This window comes from Sphaerodactylus townsendi, linkage group LG05 (genome assembly GCF_021028975.2).
Source record: "Sphaerodactylus townsendi isolate TG3544 linkage group LG05, MPM_Stown_v2.3, whole genome shotgun sequence".
In the NCBI taxonomy this organism is placed as follows: domain Eukaryota; kingdom Metazoa; phylum Chordata; class Lepidosauria; order Squamata; family Sphaerodactylidae; genus Sphaerodactylus; species Sphaerodactylus townsendi.
This window is the reverse complement of record NC_059429.1, coordinates 43,896,071-43,923,046: the sequence shown is the minus strand read 5'-3', so window position 1 is coordinate 43,923,046 and position 26,976 is coordinate 43,896,071. Positions and strand designations below refer to the sequence as shown.

Sequence of the window (26,976 nt, the reverse complement as noted above, 5' to 3'; positions counted from 1 at the left end):
GATCCACAGCCATGCAAAACCCACCAGCTTGGGTTGCAAATAGATCCCCCCACCCCAGATTATTTTCAACAGTGGAAATATGCTTTCACTTCCGTCGAACCATTAACGACTGCACTTTCAGTGAAAAAGTGTATAGATATATGAACAGTGAAAAAATAGGAAATATATTGTGCCTGATGTTCTCTGAAAGAACTGAACTTCAGAGGTTGAACTAAAAGTATGCATCAGTTTTGGGAGAAGTACAGTATATAGGCTTGTTTTGTGCTACTTAAATACAAAATAGAAACAATAGATACCTCTTTTTCCAAATATAAACACACTTTTTCTCCAGCAGGCAAACTGAATTTGCAAGTTCCTTTTCCAAAACTATGAGGGAACATATCTGTCTCCCTGTGGTGCTAATGGGATACCAGTTTAAGGGAGATAAGAACAGACTAAAATAAGCTTCCATGTTACCAAGAATCTTTCAGTCCATTTAAATTTAATGCATGGTTCCTTACCTCAACAAAAATCTGCCCATTCTCTGCCACAGAGAAGATCCCTTGAGTTGGAATATGGAAGAGATCCGTTTTGTAAAGTTCTATGCTGAAGGAGACATTGCTCATTCGTGTTTCAGGCGTCCAGTGGATGGGAGGATTAAGAACCTTTGGTTGACGGACTGTACAATTGAACTGGAACAAGAAAAACAAGTCAAATGATTGTTAAGTAAGTAGAAAAAGTAAATAGCATTGATATGGAGGGAAACTGTACTCTGCCTTCGAGGGTATCAAAAGGGGTATTGAGGTTGATGCAAAATGCAAGAGAATAATGGTGCATGGTGTACTTTAAGTTTCTTAAATCAGGAATATAAAAAGCTTACAGAAAAAACTGCAGGGTTGCCAATGTTGTTTACCAGCAGTTACAATACAAGGGGATGGTCAGAAAACATCCAGAACTACAGTGAATGGAAGGGAAAGTATGGGAATTTATTTCAGGCATCTAATGATGACACATGCTGGGTAGGCATCAGGGAGCCCAATGTATGGTGATGCTAAAATTCCACATTTTACACATGACATACCACAACAATTTCAGGCCGGCTGGAAAAAGTGGTGTCTGTTTCATCAGTGTCACCTGGGAATCCGTTATCCCCCGATTCCATGTCTTCATAATCAGCTGTCCAACCACTTGTTTCAGTTGCTGAAGACAGCTGAATAACAATCTTTAACAAAGGAAACAAAAGATGGTAATTATGTTCTTTGAAGGCTATTTTGGTCCAAGGTTCAGAGCACTTATTTCCTCCAAGAAAAGTAGTCATTGATTTGGGGGGGGGGGAGGGAGAGGGGGAGGAATCACACAATTAGAGCATCCACTTATTGGTATTTATGTGGAACACATTTCACAAATTCTGGAAGAACTTCACTGACTTAGTTTGCTTCTGAGTACAAGCCAAAGTGCTGGCAGTTACTATTAAAACCTAGACCCCAAACCCCTGAATAATCACTGACTCTCATGAATGACCACTCAGAACTACTAAGGAGGTCCTGCTCTATACATTTTCCACTTTAGATATAATGTGAAGGCACAGAGCCTTTCCCATCTTGGCGCCCAGTTTATAGAACTTACTTGTACCACCTGTTTGCCCGGTGCCTATGTTTTATGTTCAGGTGACAGGCAAAGATGGTCTTATTTTGTCAGTCTCTTGATGGAAGGCAATTGTGAGGAGTATTGTTTTCCCATGCTCCAATTGCTTAAAGGATTCTTATGACTGTGATTTTATTGTTGTTGATATTGTTAATTTATTTAATGACATTTATACTAATGCGAACTGACCTGGTGATAACTTTGAGAGGCAGCTTAAAAAACTTAATAAACTAATTAATATAATCTGTACCATTCACTTCCTGTTTTTCCAAGCATTTCAGGGATCTCAGCCCCACCTACCTCACAGGGTGTTTCTTGTGAGGGGGGAAGGGTAAAGAGTTTGTAAGCCCCTTTGAGTCTCCTATAGGAGAGAAAGGGGGATACAAATTCAACTCTTCTTCTTGTTATCCCACTTTATACTCACAACAACCCTGTAAAGGAAGCCTGAGAGAGAGACAGCAACTTGTCAGCAGTTACCCAGTGACTTTCATGGCTGACTAGGGATGTGAACCTACATCTCTCTGGCCAGAGTCCAACTCGATATACTCTGGCATTCTAAAGATATGCTTTGCACGGACGAGGAAATGCCTTTAGCTCAGTTCCAAAACTAAAATCTAGAAGAGCAATAAAATTGCAGTATAACCTGAAAAAGCAATCTGGGTATTAGTATTTAAATGGACATACCAGCAGTCCTACTCTACTTCTGGTAAAGCTATACATCCAGCCTTGTTAAAAATAATGGTTCACTGAACTGTACTTGGAAAAGGGTATAGAATATACCACAACAAAATGGTTTTAGTAACTTGTTCAAAATATAAGGAGAATACATATCTTTACCAGAAGCAGAAATTTGTTTTTGCCCCCCCCCCCCCCCGCACCTGCCCCTACTTTGCTATCTGCTTTAAGTCCATACAGGATGTAGACTCCCCTTTCTTACTTTACCTTTCTTACCTCTTCCATCTCCTATACAAAGGTGCATTGTGTATCCCGTACATATTTTTCTATACATTTCCCACCCACTCTGGCTCCCCTGCATTTCCTGAGTGTGCAGCTTCTCTTTAATTTAATCTCATCTTTGCTTATATGTTGGAAAGCTACTATTCAAGGAAGTACTTCTAGTGTTTTCATTCATTTACCACAAACTTTTATAGTGGCTCTGATGATGCTAAAACTGGTTTGAGTTTCAGCATTCAGAAAAATCTGTGCTTTGGATCCTGAGAGGAAGATTGCCATTGGCAAGTATTGGGTTAACCTGGCAGTTAAAGATGGAGGGCCGGCTGCTGAATTGAGATCCAGATGTATACTTTTCCAGTCTGTTGATCCAATGCATTTTTCGCTTGGTAATATCTTTTTGAGATCAACAGCCTGTAGTTGTCTGGCTAATACAGGAGCCTGGAGAGCTGTTAAAAACCTGGATTTGTTTGCTATGTCCCATCAGATTGCTTCAGCCATTTGAGCTGGTAAATAAAATTCTCTGCTATATGCTAAAATTGTCACTAAGCCACTGAAACCCAGCGTTATGTTCTCTGCCCAGCTTGATTCTGAGCTGGTCAATGGATCTAAGCTTTTAAGAGCATAGCAGAAATGCATGAGTTTGGTGCCGAAGATAAGACATTTTACAGGTAAAACAGGATAGTTTGCATGCTGGCTTATTTGTGCGGAAAAACCATTTCATCACTTATATTAATTACCCTTTAAAATGCATTTCACAAAACATTAGTTTTGTGTGTGTAGCCTACTAGGGCATCTTGAATAGAAGTATACAACAGTGCTTGTTGACTGAAAAATATTTGACAGCTTTTGAGTTGAGAAGTGTGTTAAGAAAAAAAATCAGCAACTTTCCACTTTCCTGATAAATATGGTATTCTTTATATTCCCAGATACCAAATACCAGTATGGTATTCAGATTTTGGGGGGATTTCTAAAATTTTCAGGTCCATTATTCCCTATAGGGAAACTTTCTGAGTGGATGGGTGTTTTTAAAGGAACATGTACTAAATCTGCCTCCCCACCACCACTAAAGAAAGAGATAACAGAACCACAAGGCTCTTCTCCTATGGAAAGGAAAACAGTCCAAAGGCAACAACTGAACACCCTTTGGGGAAAGGTTAATACTGCTTCCCTTCCACAGCTACAGTTCTTTTCTTTTTAAGCTCATGTCTATCATATCATATCATGGCCCTGAAAACCTGCAGCTTTGCACACAGGAACAGCTCAATGCTAACAGCATCTACTGCTTCCTCCTAGATTCGCATGTTTTCTAGAAACTGGGGGACATCTATAGCTTTCTGAGTATTTGAAGAACAGGAGTACAGAATGTTGAGGGAGATGCAGCCAAGCAGATCAGTGTATGAGAGACCAATGCCCTGCAAGATACTCACAGTGTTCAGATACACAGTGCTATCCAGGGTGTAGCTTATCCGTCTCGTTCCACACTCCTGCAGCGATGACTCCAAAATGAAATGGGTCCTGTTTGATTTAGCTTTACATGTAGGATCCAAAAGGGAGAGCTGTGTCCCAATGTAACCACTAGCCTAAATCACAAAAACACAGATATATATTAAATCCACAGCTACAGGACAGACTGAAGTATTGTCTTAAACTCACAGCTATTCTTTTAATGTTGCCACTGTGATTCTTCTTGCTATCTGGGCTAGAATTTTAACCAGGAAGCAGGCAGGTAGACAATCAAGCAATCAAGAGGAGACAGACTATCTAAAAGCAACTTAGGCCTAATCTGTGCATATAGCAGAGTGAGACAGAAGATGACAGATTACATTTTAAAATATTTTTCCCCATTAAAAACAATCTTGGTGCAAGTCAAAAACGAACACAGCAGCCAGAAAGACTCCAGTCCCCCTGCACTAATTTTATGCTTATGGGGAAGATACAAGAATTTAAAAAATTGTGAGAAAGTGTCACCTGCAGTCTGAAGTGACACAGGGCATCGTCCTAACATACATGCAAGTCATGTGTCCTCAGTCAGTATCTGTTATTCAGTCTGAAGAACCAAGCCAGTCAATAATTTCAAAGGGTCAAGTGGAATTTTATTAGCCTACTATCTCACTGGCACCCCTGCTGAGCTACATTTTGGAATACCACATCTGAAGTGCCAGCTGTTCCCTTCTAATCAAAGTTATCAGCGGAGCAGAAAGATGTCAGAGTCCTGCAGACAGAATCACTAGTGCAAGATCCCACATTAAAGTCACTCCTACTGGGTCTCAGTATTTGGAAGAAAGGTGGATTTATAAATAATTTTAAACATACAAATAATGAAGAGAACAAGCATGATCTAAAACACAACAGCACCTAATGCAATTTCTAATTTTATTGCAAAACACACAGACAATTGCACACATAACTTCAGAAGATCTCTTTCCCAGATGGGATGAAGAACAATTGAGGTCACTGGGGTGCTGTGTGGTTTCCGGGCTGTATGGCTGTGTTCTAGCAGCATTCTCTCCCGTGTTCTAGCAGCATTCTCTAGCAGCATTCGCCTGCATCTGTGGCTGGCATCTTCAGAGGATCTGAACACGGCCATACAGCCCGGAAACCACACAGCACCCCAGTGATTCCGGCCTTGAAAGCCTTCGACAATACATTTGAGATCATGTTTGAATGATCCATAAACTATGATTTCAAATGAACTTACACATCAGTAGCTGCAGAGAAAGTACTCCCTTGAAAGCTCTGGAACAGAGGGCACACATAATATCTGCCATATGCCCCTTTATAACTATGGGTTTTCTTTAAGATGTGAAAGATACTCAGCACTTTACCGTATATACTTGAATATAAGCCGAAGGGAACTTTTTCAGCATTAAAAATGTGTTGAAAAAGTTGGCTTATATTCGAGTATATACGCTAATTCAATAACCCTCTGAAACTATCTTCAGTTATCCAGTTATCCTTCCCTAGATTACTCTGCTAAGGAAGTAAGAGATGACACCAACCTCTAGTGAGTCTTTTGCAACAGCTACAGTCATTGAGGTATCGTCACATTTTACCGACAAGGCGACATCAACACTTCCCTTCAATTCTTCTGGTTCTTTGTTGGGACGCAGATGCTCAAATCTGTCTATTGTATCCACCATATCTGTTGAAGGCAGGGTTCCTTCATGTTTGTCATGCTCTCTATTGAAGTGGAAGGGAAAACTAGCACCATCGCTCAAGGGTGGGATTGGAGCAGGCAGTGGATTACCAATACGCAACAGTTCCTTCAGTTCTGGTGGAAGATAATCATCTTCCTCATCATTCATCTCTTCTAAAGATAAAATAAGAGTACAGAACATAATCAAAATAGATATCTTCATTTTAAAAGAATGTTAGACTCATATACAATTTATTCTTCCTAATGAACTGAATCTAGGAAACTTGACATTTTTGCAGGGTTAAAAACTGGTATGATCAAGGATTACTGCTTGATACAGTGTGCAATAATTGGTAACTAAACAGCTTGGAAATTTAATGATTAATACAGATCCAGAAAATACTTGTGAGGATTGTGGTTCAATTGTTGTTAACTGGTCTGTGATGTAGTGTTTCTAATCAGCAATATTTTGCTGGTTCCTGCTGTAGGCTGTTTGCCATGACATGAAAATAACTTTTTTGCCATAAAAATGTTCATCCTATACTTTGATCTGGAAAAATCAAGACCCTTGGAAAGTAGAAAAAGAATGTTCTGAAATACTGCTGCACTAGATACAAAACAATCACCATCCTTACCGGTGTCTTCGAGCCGTAGATGGAACCGATTAGCAACAGGCGCTTTTGTATAGGAAGTGACAGGACTGTAGTTACGGTCATAAGCCCACATAATCAAACTCTCATGAGAGGACGGAATATCAGATATTATGGTTTTAGACATCGTCATAGAGCGCTCAGATTCTTTTCCAAAGCCAACACTGTTTGCTGCCTGAATATAAATAAGAAAAAAATGGTTCAGGACTTCAAACAATGTACCTGGTCATGGTACACACATTTTAAAATGTGGTGGAGATATTTGATGGAGTCTACCCCCTTTGCTGAACAAGGAAATGGAACCATTTACTGTATTAAGTTTAAGAAGCTTTAAAGTTTTGCTTCCAAAGTATTGGAGGATAACAGGATAAGGCTCAGATTCTCCTGAATCACATATTTAACTCCAGGTAGGCTGATGGGGCCCTTAATAACAAGGTTGTACTGAAATATACTCTTTTAATATGCTATGCAAGATTTTGTATCATGTAAATTTTAAATCAGACAAACCCCTCCCCACAAAAAAGATGTATATCCAATTCATTCAAAAATGCTGAAATTAATGTTTTTAACATTTTATCTGCCCAAAGCAGTAAGAATGGGCAGGAATTAAACATGGAATTGAATGGATGAATAAAGTCTCTCTTTATTGATTGACATGGTTCATAGATAGAGCACATTTTTTGCATGCAGGTGGTCCCCAATTCAATTGTTGGTTTCTCTAGTTAGAGGATGTTGGAAAGTGGGTGTTAAGAAGCACCCTCCTCTGCCTAAGCTACTAACAATCAAAGGAGACTGTGTCAAACTACAGGAGCCAATGGTTTGACTTTTTGCATTTTTGCCTTCACACAGTTGATCATATTGTTCACAGTTTCTTTTCAATTTTATTAAAATCCCCCTTTTCATTTTGTGTCTCGTCAACATGATCACTTCATAATCCCTTCCCATAATGATTAATTAAGATTCGGGCCACTGTCCTTGGGAAGAGAGCCCTAAATGTCATAATGCTTCCCAGCAAATGGTAAACAGTAATGTTACCATATGGTAGAAGAATTCAAAGTCCATTTTACAAAATCACAAGGGGAAAGCAATTCATGGTATCTTTTCCAAGTCAAAATGTTTTTTATTATTAAGATATGTTGATATACCACAAATAAACAACAGTGAACAGGCAATCCCTAATCCTTTGTGCTTTGAAAAATTCTTACATTGTCTTAAGAATTAAGTGGGCATCCAGGACAGAAATAAATGGCTTTTAGATTTTACAAGGCAACCCAGCTCTTGCTCGCTCTTATGCATTTGAATGGTTTGCTGCAGGTGGTACCAAAAAGAGATCCATTAACAAAAACAGCTTTGTTACTGCTAGCAAATCCTGTTGCAGGGGTGTGGTGGGAAAGGAAAGTTCTTCCTCTTAAGCTGTGCCTGCCTTTTCTACTCCTGCCTAAAAGATGATCTCTTCAGAGGAGTAAAATCTGGATAGAATTTCTTACACATGTTTCAAATAAGCAAGCAATTCAGACTGACTGAGATTACTACATTCCCTAAATTCCGGATTTCCTCTTTATTATTATTATTATTATTTAGGAAAAAACAGCTGAACAAATATATCTTTCAGAAGATGACTGTCATAACTGGAACCTTCGATTTCTTAAATTGAAGAATTACTTAAATTGCTACTGACGTCTCCAAGTAGCCCATTAAGACTTAAGGATACAAAGAAGTGAACAAAAAACCTTATGTTGTTGTGGGTTTTCTGGGCTGTGTGGCCATGGTCTGGTAGATCTTGTTCCTAACATTTTGCCTGCATCTGTGGCTGGAATCTTCAGAGGTGTATCACAGAGGGAAGTCATGGCCACACAGCCTGGAAAACAGTGGTGGGATTCAAATAATTTAACAACTGGTTGTTTACAAACATCATTTTAACAACCGGTTCTTCTGAAGCGGTGTGAACCTGTGAATCCCACCACTGCCAGAAAACCCACAACAACCAGTTGAATCTGGCCGTGAAAGCCTTTTACAATACAAAGATCCTTATCGTTAAGGATCTAACACTAGATATTTATTTACTCATTGGTCAAATGCAATCAGAATTCTATATTCTATATTCTATATTCGAATTCCGAATCATGTTCAAGGTGTGGGTGTTGACCTTCAAGGCCTTACGCGGCCTGGGACCCTCGTACCTTCGGGACCGCATTACCCCATATGTCCCAGCTCGTCCTCTGCGATCAGCAGAGGCGAATCTACTGGAGATCCCTGGCCCCTCGATGACGCGGCTGGCCTCCACACGGGCCAGGGCCTTTACAGCTCTGGCACCGGCCTGGTGGAACACATACTACCATCAGTTGTTCTGGTATTCCCTGCGGGACCTTTGGAGAAGTTCCAAGAGGGGCCTGTAAAACCTAATTGAACCTCCACCGGGCATTGGAGAGTCTCAGCCTGAAGGAAGTGCCGCCTCTTCCCTCCTGCTAGTAGGGTCCCTAACATCACTGGGACCCATCCTCACCAATTTTGGAAGAGGGCAAGGTATATGGGTCTCAGCCCCATTTTTTAGAATGTAAAAAAAACCTGTTTTTAAGATTTTATGTTTTCTGTTTGGATTTTTCATTGTTCATCACCTGAGCCCTCTCTCTGGGGATAGCTGGGCGGTATATTAAGTTTAATAAAGCCAATAATAATAATAATAATAATAATAATAATAATAATAATAATAATAATAATAATAATAATAATATATTTCTGTTTCTCAGCAAGTATGGCTTGTTTCTACCTAAGCAACCAAGGGAGACACTCTGAGCCACTGAAGAGCCTTCGGGGTTTGGCCTCCTCATAGTGTATCTGGACAGATACAATCCTTTTCTCTCCTGCACCCCTTTTTTGTTTGTCAGTACACCAACATCTTTGCAAACAGACACTTCTTTTTTTCAGCATTCTAAAAATTAACTACCCCTGATCTTAACAAAGATATTTGGGTAGGATTAAACATTTGAACATGTCTCCCACAACATTTAAGATTTTTTGTGGGTGGTTAACTTGGGCTCTTTCCACACAGTATATGTTTAAGGAGTTACAGTCATTATAAATGGACTAGTTTTCCCTGGAAAACAAATTCATTTATAATCATTGCAACTCGTTATAAGTATACTGTGCGGAATGAGCCTTAGTTTCAGGTGGTGTGCTAAGATGATCACCATGTAATTTCCTACTTAAGGATTGATGTTTTCTGTTCTAACTACAGTGATGGGCATTAATATAGATCCTCTACTCCGGCTTTTAGCATAGTTAATACATTTTCTACTACTCACAAACTGTGATCTGGCTCCAAAATACACATACCCAGTGTCATTTATTAATAGAGCATCATGTCATATATAATTACATCACAGTTTTTGCCTGCAGATCTATGGAAGCAGAAACTTAATTCTGTCTCATTTACTGCTTTATATATGTAATGGGGTAAATATTTATACACGTGTACCCTTACAAATGGTACTGTGCATATGTCTTTGGAAATCTGTTCCTGTGTGCCAAATGCACAGCATGAAGCAACTGTCAGCTATGCAGAAAATACTTAACAGAAACTATACATTCATCTTGGAGGACTTTGATAAAAAGAACAATAAAAATAAACTGCTCAAACTTTCTTTTCACCTCAGCTTGATAGCATTGCCCCTAATAGCCTCTATAATGGGAATGGAATGAAAAACATTTTAAAAAATGCAGTGAGTGAATCTAGGTCAAAAAATCCTTCAAACAACTAGCATATATGATAAAAAGACTTAGTTCCAAATGCTGGCACTGTGGAGACCAAGAGGCATATTATAGCCATATGTGGATAGAATGTGCAGAAGTGAAAATTTTTTGGACAATTGTATTGTTATATATCGAGAAACTGGTGAAGATTAATATTGATTTAAATAATGACTTAATGTTCATGGGGGTAATGGAGGACAGAAGGGTGGATAAAAAAATATAGTTATATGTATAAAATAATGATTAAAGCAGCCCATGCAACAATAGCCTTGGGCTGGAAAGAAAAGAAAAAATGGAAATTTCAGAAATGGCTAGAATATATCTGGGAACAAGTGACACTTGATATTTTCGATATATTAACCAAAAATAAGACACGGCAAGATAAAAAGAATGAAATTTTGAAGATATGGATAATATATGTGGACTGGATGAAAGAAGCTCGAGTCAATGAAGAAATATGGGAAAAGAGGCTACAGAGAATGAACTTACTGCTGTTTGTGTGATAAAACTATGAGGAAGATGAAACGGAGGGAGGGAGAAAAGGGGGAAAATGTATTGTTTGAAAATGTATGAAGAAGGAATTATTATAAACTGTAAAATTCAAATGATACAATCAATTTTTTAAAAAAATCCTTCAATATTTACATGTTTATTTAGTACTACCTCCAAGCAGTGGTTTAGGATGAATAATCAGTCATGGGTAGCCCAATCCAGATTGGTATGGCAGGCAGGGATAGCGCTTCTCCAGCGCCGCCCCCCTCCCCCCCAAGAGATTTCCTGTGGGAAGGCCAAAAAATTTTTTTTAAAGAAACCTATCTGAAAATCTCCCATAGGGGAAAGTGGAGATACACTGTGAAAAACATGGCATATCTCCGACCCTGGGCCTGCCAGTGTTAAGGGGGCTAAACAGGTGGTAGAAACCAACTAAAACCTGTTCTATCCCTAGAAATGCCCCCATCGTGCTGGTGCAGCTCAGGGCAGCATGGGAGGGCCAACAGAGAGCTGGACACCACGTCTGGGCATTCCAGGGCCTCACAATGGCATGGTGCCAGTGGACTTACCCATACACTGGGGCAAGTACCCTGGGAAAGGCAAATCTACCAGTGTAAGCCAGTGCTGCCTGCGGGGGAGACTGAATCCTCCACTCTGGATTGCACTCTTAGCTGAATGAATATATATATTTATTTAGTACTACTTCCAAGCTGTTGTTCAGCATGAATAATCAGTTATGGGCAGCTCAATCCAGACTGGACTGGCAGGCAGGGATAGTGCTGCTAAGTTTAAATTTCTGTTTGCATACATCTGCAGGCAAAAACTGTGATGTACAGTGACACTGTGTTACTGTAACTTTATATATGTGTGTGTGTGTGTGTGTGTGTGTGTGTGTGTGTGTATATACATATACACACACACACACACACACACATATATATATATATTAAAGTTACAGTAACACAATGTGACTGGATTACCCACAACTTGAATATGAAAGTGGTTGGAGGAGTCTAGAAACCTGTCCGTTAGGTGCTTGTGTTCAATCAAAGGTTTAGATGACCTCTCCTTGAGCTTAAGACTGTGCTTTGGTCTTTCACAATTCTTGTTTTCTTTTGTGCACCTTGGCAGGCAGAGTGCTTAAACTGAGAAGCCTCCTGGTGAAATGGCTGGCTGGCCAATTTTGCATTTCACTTCTTGCTCTGCATGGCGGTGCCTGCAGGGCTTCCATTTTGTTAGAGTTTGAAACTTCATCAGCTGGGCTTGGCAACTTTCATCATTTGTACACCAGTAATTTCTGGTGTATCAAGAGACTAGAGGAAGTGTCTCACTTTTCCTGGCAAACTCTACCAGAGATCATAATGTGTGTCTGTTCTTGGGGGATGACTTTAGCCCAGCAGCTTCAAGAAGCAGCAAAAGCTCAGCAGCAGCAGCAGCAGCAGCAGCAATGTTACAAAAGATAATGTACAACAAGTCTCCAAGACCAAAAAACTAAGATCAAGGGGTCCAAGATTTCAAGGACTGCCATAATACTCCAACTGAGACTCTCATTTAGTCTATGAATTGGTTTCATGTGTGTGTGAATGCAGTAGAGACACTTAATGCCTATCTGATCTTTTGGTATTATCATTATGTGAGGGGAATATATAGAGTAGCCTTGTACAATGGAAAACACACATTTATTTTCCAATCCCTTCTAGGAACTTTTTAAAAGCCTAGACTATCTAATCTCTAACATGCTGAAAAAAAATCAAAATAGTAAGTGTTTATCTGAATGCAGGTGCTTCCCTCAGATTTCAGGCATAAGGGAGATTCATCCCTCACAAGTTACCACCCATCAACAGAGCAGCACATCACCCAGCAGCTAGAAAAGCACTATCAAGCAACAGTGTTAGTGAAAAGGGAGGAGATATTCGGACATATGTCTGTTATCATACACTCACTTGGCTCACACACACCATAGGCTGTTAACAGCACCCTGCCTCCCCCCAAGAACAAGAAGCTGTACCGTATTTACTTACAATCACTTCTAGTTGCCCCTTAACATCATGAGACTTGATGACCCAATTGACAAATTTTCTACACTTGAGGATAAGTACAAGGTCCCTGACAAGTGTGATGTCGGGCCTAGATGGTCTAATGTCAATGATGATATCCACCTGGAAAGCACTGAATGTGGAAAATAAAGACAACATGAGCCAGTATGCCAGAAATTTTCAGCTATCAACCTTCTTTGAATCCATCATCTTCTCTGCGTCTGGCCAGCTGATTAAAATGTTGGAATTTATCCCAGACAGCACAACATGTGCAAAACAGACTGTTAAAGCTAACATGCTAAAACAATTTTACATAACAATGGAAACAAAATGCTTTTTAGGTTAATAATTACTGCCCACCAGCTCTCTCTTCACATTTAAAAGTTGTTGATTGCTCATTCCCCACTTTGATGTCAAACAAATCACCACGAGCTAGACTTTTCCCTTTTCATTTTGGCAAAGTTTTCCGATTTTCTACATTACAAATCTTAATCATATGTTTATATCCCAGTTGTTAATGAATGTGAAGCAAATGTCACTTTATCGTACCTCAAAACTGAGCTTAGTAAATGTCCATGGTAGAAAAGCAGAAATAATGTGAGGGAAAGACACATTTGCCTTCTAAGTTCAGGAAAGTACATTTCCCAATAAACTTTCTAGTGTACAATTACTGCACCATTGTCTTTTACTTCAAATCCTAAATCATATGTAGGTAAACTAAAGGCCTGGAGTCAAAGATATGACCAGGTATTTGAAATCAATATGCAATTTCTCATCATTGAATATTTTCAACTCACCATGTTGTTATTATCAATACCCACTGCTGATCTTTAGGATAATGGAAGGCTGTCATAAGAAAAGAAATATCTATTTTCTCCAAACTGAATCCAGAATACCCCCTAGGGACTGGTTTGGGTGATTGCTTATACCTGAGATTCTGCTGGGATGAAATTGGGAGCAGACCTCAGATTGCTATGTTCCTCTCATTTACTGTGAACAATGAATTCTCCAAGACCCAACCCTGATCTGAATTCCAGGGAAAAGTAAGGTATGAACCAGTTGAATATACCCAAGACCAGCTAAGGTGATGGCATTCGTTGATGGCATTCAGCACCAAACCTCCTGAGGATCTCAGCAAGGAGGTGCATATATATTTTAAATAACATCAGAGATAGGATCAAACCCTGTAGGATCTCATAATTCAGGTACTGTTGGAAAAACTTTTCTTCCCCAATAGCAACCTTCTGACAGTATTTCTGGAGGAATGAAAAGAACTAAGGGTAATGCCCCTCACACCCAGGGAGCAAGTTGGCCAATTAGGATCAAATTATCAACTCTATATCAAAGGCTGCTGATAGATCCAGAAGAATCAACAGCACCAGGATGCCTTTATTCAGATGGGCAAAACAACATCATTGGCCCCGAACAAGTGGGCTTTTCCAAGGGGAAATCAACACTACACCAGGCCCTTGTCCTGGCCCACAGCCAACAAATACTCTAAGAACAGTTCTACCAAATTAAGTGTGGTCTTTTTGGACTTCAAGGGGGGATTTGATTCTGTGAACAGAGAAAAGCTCTGGGGAAAACTTGCAGCCCTTAACATCGATTCAAGACTCCTTGTTCTGATTAAACAACTGCACACCCAAAACTCATGCCAGGTGAAAGACCACAGGGGATTTCTGTCGAACCCGGTCCAGGTAAAAATGTGGGTCAAACAAGGCTGTGTACTAGCCCCCTTATTATTTAACATCTTCTTGCACGATCTCCCTATAACCCTGGCCTGGGTAGATGGACATAGCCCTAAGATAGGCCCAAAGCATGTCCCTCTCTTGCTATTTGCAGATGGTGCAGCCCTATTATCCCTCTCTCGTGTGGGATTAACAAGACTACTACACAGTTTTGTTGACTTTTATGAGACAAACGATCTACAGGTGAACTACGACCAAACTAAGGTTCTGGTTTATGGAAAAAGCTGCAAAAAACAAGTCTGGAAGATAAAGGGACACTATATTGAGCAAGTTAAAAATTTTAAATATCTAGGACTCTGGTTCAGCAATAACTTGTCATGGTCCACTCACCAAAAATATATACTGGTTCGGGCCCAATCAAATGCTAATGCCACCAGGAGGTTCTATCATTCCAGGGGCAACCAATATATCCCCGGTTAACCCCTAATAACAGTGCCATTAGATCATTTCATTCTAAATTTCTCCACAAATTATTTGGTGTGCCGAACTGCATCCCGTATGCAGTTCTCTGGCCAATACTCCATAGAGGCCACTATCTGGTTAAACATCATAAAATTCTGGCTGCATATCCATTACCAAAGCTCCAAAAACTCATTGACCCAACTCACCTTGAGCTAACTACATCACTCTAAATGGTGTACAACAGTTCTAGCAAAGATCGGGGAACTGGGCTATGATAGTGACTCCTTGAACATGTTAACTTTCACTGAGTCATTTGCCCACATCAAAGAGTGGCTACTAGTAATAGATTACCATTAATTGCTGAGTTTGGCCAATATAGCCTGTTCGCCAATGAATGTGGCAATTTCATTTCTACAGGGTAACCCAGCCTACTATATTGCAGCACTTACCAACCCCACATATAGGAGAGCCTACATGATGGCTAGATTTAATATTATGCCATCCCCGCTCCATAGAGGAAGACTCAAGGGCCTACTGAGTCATAAGAGGCTTTGCCCCTGCAGTCCAGGGCAGCTGGACTCCATTTCACACATTCTCCTCCACTGCCCATTTTATCAGAAACTAAGATCCAGCTTGTTATCACAGGTTATCGACTCTATGAAAACCCATACAGAGCTAGACAAAGTAACCATGCTTTTAAACTGCAATGATTTTCACTGTTGTCTCATAGTCGCAAAATTCCTGACTGAAGTCTGTAAATTGAACTCATGATTCAATGTGAAGTCTTATCTTATAATTTTAACTATATTCTATACTGTTTTGCTTCATATGCCAATAAAGGCTTACTGAACTGTATTCAGATGGAAACCGGGATCATCAACCAAAGTGTCCAGTTCTTTGCTTGGCATTCCCTCAGTGATCTTTTTTTCCCCTCCCCAATATTTTAACTGTTGTTTTGATCCTTGCACTTTCTTTTAAGTTTTGGTTTTAATTTGTTTTAATGATATATTTATTTTTTTAATTTGTTTTAATTTGTTTTAATGATATATTTATTTGTTGGTTTTAAAATAAGATTTTACTTTGTACATTTTAATTTGTTAGCTGCCTTGTTGGCCCTGTGAGGGCAGAAAGTCATGTAAAATATTGTTAGTAAGTAAACTGATCATAAGAAGAAACAATCTGAAAGCAAAATAGGATGTCCTGCTTTAATAGTCCTCCTGTGATAAACATTGTGTGTATCCCTTTTTTCAAAAGGTTAGGTCAACGGCTTTAAATTCCTTGTTTCCAAGCACCATAACAGAAATGTTTATCTCCGTTCTGCTGCAATAGAGCGTAAAGCTTTAGTCCTCTCACATCTTTTTAAAAATGATTGGTCACTTTACCTATATGGATTAGAGTCTGGGGTAATTAGCTCAATTATATGAACTTCTTTTCCTTGGTCAATGTTAGAGATAATACATCCTTCTGCTGGCACTGGTTGCAGGTATCCCGCAAGGTAATTCAGAGAAATAAAGTTCTTCTCTATATTGCATGCTGTAGGAAAAAACTGATCTAAAAAAAATAAGAGAGACACAGAGAGAGAAAATTACTTGACATGCATACTTGAGTTTTAATAAACCATCTCTGGATTATCAGATTAAGTTATAAAGATAACATTTGCTACAGTCACAAGCGAACTGGAAAACAGATAATTAAAACACATCCCCAAGAAAAGTTACTACCAAATTATTATAAATTATACGCATTTCAATTTGCAGATTAAGACTTAATTGACAGTAAGTAGACAGAATACAAATATAGACTAGGGAAATGTGATCTACAACAGTGAATGCATGAGGTTTCTATTGTTGGCCAAGGGAAAAATGGAGGGCCAAATATAAAAACTGTTGTATGTGTAGCTCAAATCTTTGAGGGTGGCTTCCAGTCCTAAAAGTATTCATTTCAACGAGGTTTGAAATTAATTACAGCAGTACAATAGCAGTACAATAACAGTAAGGAATATTGCAAGCAATTACTTAACCATTATGAGCAGTAACCATGGTTTAAACAAAGTCCTGATCCTAGAAAGTATGTATAAGATGACACTGGGATGATTTTCTTGTCATTTTTCAACCAAAATGACTGAAGAGAACTTCTCCCCTCCCTCCGTCCCGTTCCCCCGATGGTGGATGGGTCATGACCAGATGACGGCACCTTCCCCCTCCCCCCAGGGTGGGTGGGTCACAACCAGATGATGGGCCCCCTCCCCCCTGGGACTTATGGTTTTAAGAACATAAGAAATTTCTTGCAGATCTAACATTTAACAAATTTCTTGCAGATTTAACATTTAACTAGACTTGAAACAAGACATGAGTTTCAAATACACTTCAACGCATACTTTCAAATTGCAGTTTATAACCAATCAACAATCTACAACAACATAGCAACTGGTGAAAAAACACTATCTTAATCTTACACATGATGCTACAACAGACTGAGAAACATTAATACCTAGAGCTGGAAATCCAATCTGACCCTCAGAAATTCACTGGACTGCTCAGAAAACTGACCACTGCCTACTTGACATTATATATTGCCACTGGCTCCATGCAGAGGTGTAGCTATGGGAAATGGAACCTGGTGCAAAATCAGAGTTTTGCTGCGCCCCCCCCCCCCCACCATGTTCATTTGTTTTTTAAATTTTTTAGTGTTTTTTCAGTTTTTGGCCCGCAGGGGGGCGCAGTTTTTAGGCTAGAAGCATCAAAATTTCAGGGTATCTTTAGGAGACTCTCCTGATGATACCTCCCATGTTTGGTGAAGTTTGGTTCAGGGGGTCCACAGTTATGGACCCTCAAAAGGTAGCACCATCTACTATTAGCTCCCATTGGAAACAATGGGGAATGGGGCACCTTCTTTGGGGGTCCATAACTTTGCGCACATGGACTAGCGAGTCAGTGGGACTGCTTCACTAAACTTGGCTGGTATCATCAGGAACATTGCCGAACAATATCCTGAAATTTTGTGCTGCTATCCTAAAAACTTGCGCCCCCTGCTGGCCGACAAAGTAAAAACAGTAAAAATATCAAAAATACATTTTTGCTGCCCCCCCAGGCGCGCGCCCAGTGCAACGCGCACCTCCCTGTCCCGTGGTAGCTACACCACTGGCTCCATGTGTGTTCTCTTCAAAATACAGTGAGTATGGGTAGGAGAAATAGTACTGCATGGCAGGTTTGTTGACTTTCATTTGATATTTATGATGCACCTGTATCTATCATAATTAGAACACAGCTATCTTTAACTGAATATGTGATCTTAACACAAAGCATGAAGACATCTTTGATATCCATAACCCTTTGGCACACTGGGATCAGGTCAAGTTTTTTACGACAATACTAAATGGCTTTTGAAAGTTTTCTTTTGATTTCTCCTCTAGATGATCTTTCTAAGTAAACTATGAGAGACTAAATCTACTCATGCAGTCTGACAGCAGTCCCCAAACATCTGTTAAGTACCCTACCAGATGGGATTTCAAAGCAGTAAAATTTTGCCAACTCCTCCCACACAGATGATAGAAAGTGATCCTGAGATTGTCCAGGTTGGGACTTGTCAATACAGACTTAATTCTCAATACCTGCAATGCAGCACTTTTATACTTGTAAATGACCTGTAAACCAGTGTTCCTGGAAGACCAACATATGTTTTAATGTGAGTTTTTGTAAGAAGTTTCCTGCATTTTCATTAGGTGTTTCTGAATCATTTCCTGTTCTCAATCAGCAACATTATAAACAAGTAAGGGGCCTCTGAAATGTTTCAGTATCTTTATCCAGTTAACTTTGTTGATGTTCTTTCCAAATAGACATTCTATTAGTTCAGCCTAACTGGACGTTCAGGCCTTGATTGTGACACTAGACCAGGGGTCGGGAACCCGCGGCTCGCGAGCCGCAAATGGCTCTTTCGAGCTTGTGGTGCGGCTCCCGGCCCCTTCCTGGGGAGAGTGGGGAATCCCCCCCCCCTTTGCAAAGAGGGGGAGAAAAAAGCGGCGGCCGGCGGGTGTCCGTACGTCATTTGGGAGAAAGGGAGGAGGTGGCCTGGGCGCCGGTCTCCCCGCCCTGTCCCCGGCTGCTCTGGAGGGCGTTTGGCCTGCTCGACGGCGGCGGCGGCTTCTGCAGCCCGCCTTCCCTCCATGCCATGGTGGGAAAGAGGCTGCAGAAGCCGCCGCCGCCACCCATCGAGCAGGCCAAACGCCCCCCAGAGCAGCCGGGTAAGTGCCAGCAGCCTTCATGGCTGCGATCATTCAACACCTGGGCGGGAGGGAGGGGTGGCCTGAGCGTGGTCTCTCTGCCCTGTAAGGTCCCCTGGGGGCGTTTGGCCGCCTGAGGGCAGCGGCGCTTCTTGCAGCCTCTTTCCTGCCATGGCAGAGCTGGGGAACTCTCAGCTCTGCCATGGAGGGAAGCGGCTGCAGAAGCCGTCGTCGCCGAAAGCAGGCCAAACGCCTCCAGAGCAGCCGGGGCAGGGTAGGTACAAAACAGCCTTCCTGGCTGGTATCATTTGCGGCCTACCTGGGCGGAGGGAGGGGTGACCTGGGCGCTGGTCTCCCCTGCCCTGTCCCCGCTGCTCTGGGGCGCTGGCTCACCAGGGGCAGCGGCGCTTCTGCAGCCTCTTTCCTGCCATGGCAAAGCTGGGGAACTCTCAGCTCTGCCACCATGGAAGGAAGCGGGCTGCAGAAGCCGCCGCCGTCGTCGAGGCAGGCCAAACGCCCTCCAGAGCAGCCGGTGACAGGGCGGGCGAAAGGCAGCCTTCTTGGCTGGATACGCAAGGGGGCATCCACTGTTTGGTAGGGAGGGGTGGCCTGCGCGACTGGTCTCCTGCCCTGTCCCCGGTGCTTTGGAGGGGCTGGCCACCTAAGGGGCAGCGCCGGCTTCAGCAGCCTCGGCCATGGCAGAGCTGGGGAACTCTCAGCTCTGCCATGGAGGGAAGGCGGCTGCAGAAGCTGCCGCCCGCCAGTCGGTGCAGGCCAAACGCCCCAGAGCAGCCAGGGGCAGGGTGAGGTGCAAGGCAGCCTTCATGGCTGCGATCGTATGTGGGGGGTGTTCATCCGCCGCGTTTGGGGAGGAGGGAGGGGTGGCCTGAGGTGCTGGTCTCCCTGCCCTGTCCCCGGCTGCTCTGGGAGACGTTTGGCCCGCACGAGGGGCAGCGGCGGCTTCTGCAGCCTCTTTCCCGCCATGGCAGAGCTGGGGAACTCTCAGCTCTGCCATGGAGGGGAGGAGGTCTGCAAAAGCCGCCGCCGCCTGTCAAGCAGGCCAAACACCCCCCAGAGCACCCAGGGGATAGGGCAGGCGCTAGGCAGCCTTCTTGGCTGGGATTTGTGTGTGTGGGGGTGTCCGTCTGCCGTTTGGGAGGGAGGGGGGTCGCGGTTTTTTTGTTAATTTTTAGTTATTTTTTTTAAAAGTTCAAAATGTTAAAAATGTGTTCTTTACATAAATAAAAAATATTTTTCTCTGTAGCACTTCGTGGATTTCATAAGCAACACACTATAATTGTTTTATATACAAAGAGTAAAGGTAAATAACCAAAATACACAGTGTTATCTTCATTTTAAATGTCAAAAAGTATTTGCGGCTCAATGTGTTTTCTTTTCCGTGGAAAATGGGTCCAAATGGCTCTTTGAGCGTAAAAGGTTCCCTACCCCTGCACTAGACCCAAAAAGGCCACTATTAAAAATGATTAACACATGATTTTTTAGGGGTAGCAATGAAATTACCAATGCCTTTATACTCAAAAAATTATTTTAAACCATTTCCCCCCTCCCCTCCCAAGGGAATTTCTTCCCTCCAAAGAACATTCCCCCACCCCTGTGGAAAAAAGGGAACTACTGGGAAACAATGAAAAGAAGGATGAAATGGATGAAAATACTTTTAAAGGCAAATTTATTCATTCTTTCTAATGTAGTACCAATCTACATTATTAGATAATCATCATTCCTATACTTATTGCAGACTTATACAATATATTTTCAAGGATTTTTTGTTTAAGGTGACGAATGTTCGCAATTAATATTCTGTATAGATGAGGTCAATGTCTTCCAGTTTTGTTTAATTTAATTCAAAAACCAAATATGTTGATATGCTAAATATTGTGACTGTATGAAGAATGTTTCTATTTAAAAAGTATCAAATGTCTGTTTCTTATTTATTTCTATCTGTAGTATCTGGCCCAAGGTCAGCTAATGAGTTCCACAGATAAGTGGGGATTTGGACCGGGATTATCTAGATCACTACCCCATACTGGCTTTCATTTTCAATTACTTTCTTCCCTATTTCTAAAATATTCCTATGTTTTCCTATTTCTAACACTAACATATATGGGCTAAATCAATGGACTACAAAGGCTATAGTTCTGTTTAGGATGGTGCTAACAGTGTACAGCCATTTGCATTCTCTCTCTAGTATTGAGTACATTTACAATTTTGTTTGAACAAAACTAAGGCATTTATAGGTTTAAATGTTACAAATATCAAAGACTGTGCAATATCATATCCTATCAAGTTATGAATGATGCATTTTATATTGGTAGAGTAGGAAAATAAGTTTAGCTCTGCTAAGTCCTTAAATAATTTTCCCCTGAAGTCTGTACCCTATTCCCCCCAACCCCCGCCCCCCAAATACCTCAATGCACTCAGGAACATTTAAATCCCGACTTCCTTCTTCACTATCCACTGCTGTGAGGGCACTCTCCCTCAGTGCCCCCTTAGGACAGTCAGGTCACAATGTTGTACTGGCAGCTAAGATTGCTACTGACAGTATTCGCGTACTAAAAAACTTTGAAAAGCACAGCAGTCTTATATGCATCCTCAGCCCACAGCAGTTAGCCTGATACTCTGCAAATCAAATTGGTCTGCTAACTTCCTTCCTTACTCACTAGTTCCTTCTTCATTCATATTTGTTGTATGAAAAAAGCCTACATTCATTTCAAATCTGGTATCTGTTAATTCTGTCAGAAATTTATATACTTTTAAAAAAGGAAAATAAAACAACAATGCTATTGGTTCCCTGCTCTGACAATAAAACGCTTGTAGGTTTTAAAGGATTTTATTGAAGACATACAAGAGACAGAAGAATACAGTTCTGGCAAAAAGGCGCCAAGCAATTGATAATATGGATAGCATAATCCCCACTCCCACATGGGAAAAGAGAGAATCAGAAGTGTCCAGCCTACAGGCCCTTCCCAGCCGCGCAACACCGACGACAGAACCGTTGATAGCCATGCACCTGCAAAAGCGAAAGCACTCCCAGACATTTCCCCCCTCCCAGCAGGAGCATCCTGACAAAACTTAAACACTTTCCAGAACAGTGTTTTGTTTTTAAAATTGTGATACTATTCAGTCGTTAACAGCAGCATGGGGCCTAATTTCTACAGTATTATTCCACAGTACTGCATGAATCCTTACCATACAATTGTCACTTAACTGGGTCTGGAATGATGATCAGATGATAGGAATCTATGTAAGTGTTTCTGCTTAAATGGTGGTATCCCTTACCACCATTACAGCAGTCTCATAAGGAAACTCAAAAAGTAGTTCCTCAATAGATATATCAACATAGAAGGAACTTCTTGAAGTTTCAAAATCGGTGCACCAGATCAATTAAAATTATACATGAATTTATCAGTTCCCCCAGCACTTGTTGCCTAGTTTTCTAAATAAAAAAAAATGTTCTTTACAAAAATATAATTTTGTAAAATATCTTAATTATATAATTAATCCTGGCAATCTTCACCTCAACTTCGTTCATTACACTGCAGCGCACAAAAAGTATGTAAGAAACTGTAAATGGAAGGACAATTAATCTACTGGCTAGCACTGGAGCTATACAATGATATCTCTACTCTTATTTACATTACAGGTTCACCTGCTGAAGCCAAAAAAATGTACCCTGGGCCCTGGTGCTGTTGTTTCTGGGCAGTACCTCTGTCTTAAAAATGGAACATGTTTTGCTTCTTTCTATACAAATTAAGTGTTACTATCAATTCCCTGGCCAACATAATCCAATGTAGGAGTGAGCACGAGCGTTTCTGGCTTAAAAATATGAAGACACATTTTATGAATATCTGAAACATTCATCATGTATCAACTTTCCTCAATAAATTATTATTGCCAAGATATGTAAATCTGTAACCACATTTATTCTCATCTAGAACTCTTTTTTAAGGTTTTACTATGATAATAGCAAACTACGAGGGCTATAGTCCAGAAACGGTTTCGGCATTAAACTGAAACAACAGCCAAACTCGATGTGACTGGAAGAACAGGGGAAAAGTCATGTATATTTGAACTCTCATGAACCAGTTCATTTCTAATTTGGGGGTGGATAAATTAGGGAGTGTTTCTTAAAAAAACAGAAGCAGAGAAAACTCTTACACCCTCATAACCTAACTTGCTGAACTTTAGTGTTATTAGCACTTTTCCCCAGCCTAGCTGAGTTCTGTTATCCAAACCAGTCTGGGTGAAAAAAACTGAAAGAAGGAAGGGAAAAGGACAGCTTTTAGTTCTCCAAAGTCATGGGTTTGGTTTTTCTCAAAGATAACAACCTGCCCTGATTTAAAGCAACATTATTTGACAACATTGAAAAGCAGAAGCTAGCTTCTCTAGGAAGAATGCAGCTCTCCTGTGACATGCAAGAGGATTAGTGGTATGCTGGTGAGAGCCAGTGTGGTATAGTGGTTAAGACTGTCAGACTCTGATCTAGAGAACCAGATTTCATTTCCTGCTCCTCCACATGAAGCCAGCTGGGTGACTTTGGGCTACCCACAGTTTTCTCAGAACTCTTTCAGCCCCACCAACCTCACAAGGCGCCTGTTGTGGGTGGGTGGGGCGGTGATTGTAAGCCACTTTGAGAATCCTTCCAGTAGAGAAAACCAAATCTCTTTCTAATGTCTCAGATAAGAAAGTCTGTGTTTTCCTATAGTTATCAGAATGATAATTAAATAAGGTGCAAGATAACTGGTTCTACACTATACTTACTGCTACTAGATTAGGAACCAAGGATGAGGAACACTACAATCCTATTACCTACAAAGATGAATAGAAGATTCTTCTTTCCTAAATGCTTTAATGTAATTTATCTATCATCACAGGATTAAAAGTTCTCTGACATCTAGAATGAAGTAAATCTGAAAAACCTCAGTTAAAACTCCTGATCAACCACAACCTCCAAATCAGTGAACCAAACAAAATAGTTTTTACCTCAGTTTCCCTGTCAGTTATTATAATCTCCATAAGGATGGTTGTACAAATGGAAAAAAATAAACTAAAAAAATTGGATACTAGAAGTATACTATAAGCAATAAATATAGCAAAAGTTTGGCTAGTCAGAATATTCAGTTAACTGGCATTGCCCAGAGGTCAAACCCCTCTCAGCATGCCCCACACTAGCTGCTGGCCAACTTGCCTCCATCCTCAAGCTCTGGGTTGGCTATGGGGTGATTTCAGCAGCCAAAGTTGAAAATTCTTAAAATTGGTTATTTTTACATCCAAAACATGACAAGTATAAAGGAAAGAACTTTCAAACATACTTTTGACAAACCGGTTTCCATCTGAAATAAATGTATGGAAAGCAAAAGTAATAAAAATGCTTTATGTTCAATATTCCATCAACTGCAAGACTACATATTTTCCAGGTATGCCATAAAAAAGGAGGGGGAATCATCTTGTATACACATTAGAGCCATATCTAATAATACATTTTCATGTGTATAAATTTTTTAAGGTGGTTTGTCTTATTTTCAGGGTTTTTCCCTTTTGAATAAATACAGTTATTTTGCAAAGTAATACACTTTATTTGGGAAAAAATACAGTGTATTTTGCATAACTTACCCTCACCCACTTTGATATAAACATTTTTGGATATTTTGAGTTCAGTGAAAGATGTTACTGCCCCATATGCCTTTTGGGCCCACTGTAAAAGATGCTTATTTCCCTGAGGGAGAGGCCTTTCTTCTATCTTTGCTGACAAAGAGAAGTTTTCTTTTTCAAACAGCACAATGGAACCTGCAGAAACCTGAAAAGAACAGAAACATCCTTTTAATGTGACATTCACTTGATACAGATCATTCCTGCAAAGAGCCATTTATAGTTGCCACCAGAATCTGTTCATTGTAGGGGTTCTTGCCAAAATATCTGCTCAATAGATCACTGTAAACCATTTAGACATTGTGTAATTAATTTATATATACTATATAAGGAAGGAACCTGAAGTAGAATTCTCCTCACTTAGCTGACAGTGATGAACAACAGAAGGATTAATAGATGAAGATATGTTTCCTTTGAAAGTGAAAACTTTCAGTTACTTTCTTGACAGAAAAAGGTGTTTGAGAGATTCAAAATGTGTGGTCCAAGACATTAGAGATTAACCACAGACTTTCTCCTAGTGTAAGGTGACCAGAATTTTTTTTAAAAGCGGGTAAGTGCCAGCCAAGACATTACCGCCGCCGCCTTCGGTTAAGATTGAAAGCGCCTTCCAGCGCACCGCGTCGCGCTGGGGCTTCCCGTCTTCGCCAGGGGAGCTTGAAGCAAAAGGCAGTGCGCCTCATGCCGCCGCAGCACGCTGTTTTAAGCGAGTTGGTGCTCGGCAGACAGGGTGCGCCCCAGAAGCTGCAATCGCTGGCTGCTTCCAGTGCCTTCTGGGCTCTCGTCTCCCGTCTCGGAAGGCAGTAGGTGTCCCCGCGCCTGGCGCAGCGTCAAGAGGAGCACATTACTCTTAACCCGACATTATTATTGAAGCCCGGCGGGACGCGGGACACGTCACGCAAAAGCGTGAGTGTCCCGCGAAAAGCGTGACGGATGGTCACCTTATCCTAGTGTATACATAAATTAGTGAATGAATAAATAAAACACAACCACTACCTAATGAAGAAGATCTAGCATAATTCAGTGAAAGATGATATCAACTGCAACAAAAAGCAAACATCTGGCCTCCCGTGGGTTCATAAAAGGGGGAATAGAATAGCTGAAGCCATCTTTAGTCTAATTATTTTATGTATTTTAATTAATTTATATATATGATGTTTTAACTTTTTATTTTGTTGGAAACCGCCCTGAGCCTTCGGGGAGGGCGGTATACAAATACAATAAATAAATAAATAAATAATAGACACTTTCCCAGTGCCTTCCACAGAAATGCAAGATCTCACCTCAGGATGGAGTTTAAAGCACCATTCTTTTAGCAAAGATCTTTAGCTATCCTTTCCTGTAGAACTGCCTCTGCCATTCTTGGATCTTTACTGTGCATGCTTTGAACAAGCCTTCTGGAAACAGCTAGGAAGACACCTAACCTTTTGGCTTTTGGAAAGTATTGACAAACTTTAGGAGCGTTTTTCGGAGATCAGAAATATGGAGGCTGGTTTCAGTCTTCAACGTACATTTTATTATCATTGTTCTCTGAAGTTTGTTTAGTTTCTAGAGTGGTGTAGTGGTTAAGAGCAGTGGACTCTAACCTGGAGTTGATTCCCCATTCCTCCACATGAACAGCAGACTAATCTGGTGAACCAGGTTTGTTTCTCATTCCCACACATGTAATCTGCTGGGTAACCTTGGGCTAGTCACTCTCTCAGCCCCACCTACCTCACATGGCATCAGTTGTTGTGAGAGGAGGGAAGGAGTCTGTAAGCTACTTTAAAATGCCTTATGGTTGAGAAAAGCAGAGTATAAATTCAAAACTCTTCACAAACTCTTATTTTTTCAATCTGGAATTTATATTGATATTGTTATTTTTTAAAGTTACTTTGAGCCTTTTTTTGAGAAGAAAGGTAGGCAGAAATGTTCTAAATAAATAAAGGGACTATTCAACTTTGGCTCATAGCCTGAAGTACTTTGCCTGTGGATTTGTTAGCCTGCAGCTGTTTGCTGGCCTGACCACAAAGAAAACTTATCTTGGACTTTGCTCAGAGCTGCATCTCACTTCTTCAGGATTGCTGAAGGGAATCGCGCTGATCCCCAGAAACTGGGTTGATGGTGGCCTAGAATTTTGCATTGGCCAGGAAATTCCAAGGTAGGGGGGAACCTAAAACCATCCCTTTAGCATATGCCGCCACCCTCTATGTAACTTCAATCTTAGCTGGTAAAATTGCTGGATAAGTACTGGATTCCTTCAATAAGGTTCATCAAATGAGAGAAAGGTGATTTGCTTGACAGATTGTTGCAGTGTGTAAGG

At 40.8% G+C, this 26,976-nt stretch overlaps 1 protein-coding gene across 1 annotated transcript in view; it reads right to left on the bottom strand.

The window, feature by feature from the left end:
• TGFBR3 (transforming growth factor beta receptor 3) overlaps window positions 1-26,976 on the bottom strand; it is a 161,133-nt gene that overhangs the window by 30,019 nt on the left and 104,138 nt on the right. The window contains exons 5-12 of the mRNA XM_048497042.1: window positions 24,642-24,825; window positions 16,174-16,342; window positions 12,627-12,774; window positions 6,349-6,538; window positions 5,577-5,887; window positions 4,005-4,157; window positions 1,061-1,201; window positions 501-671 (exon numbers count right to left, since the gene is read on the bottom strand). Of these exons, the coding sequence (XP_048352999.1) occupies window positions 501-671; window positions 1,061-1,201; window positions 4,005-4,157; window positions 5,577-5,887; window positions 6,349-6,538; window positions 12,627-12,774; window positions 16,174-16,342; window positions 24,642-24,825 (1,467 nt within the window). The remainder of the gene's footprint in view (window positions 1-500; window positions 672-1,060; window positions 1,202-4,004; window positions 4,158-5,576; window positions 5,888-6,348; window positions 6,539-12,626; window positions 12,775-16,173; window positions 16,343-24,641; window positions 24,826-26,976) is intronic.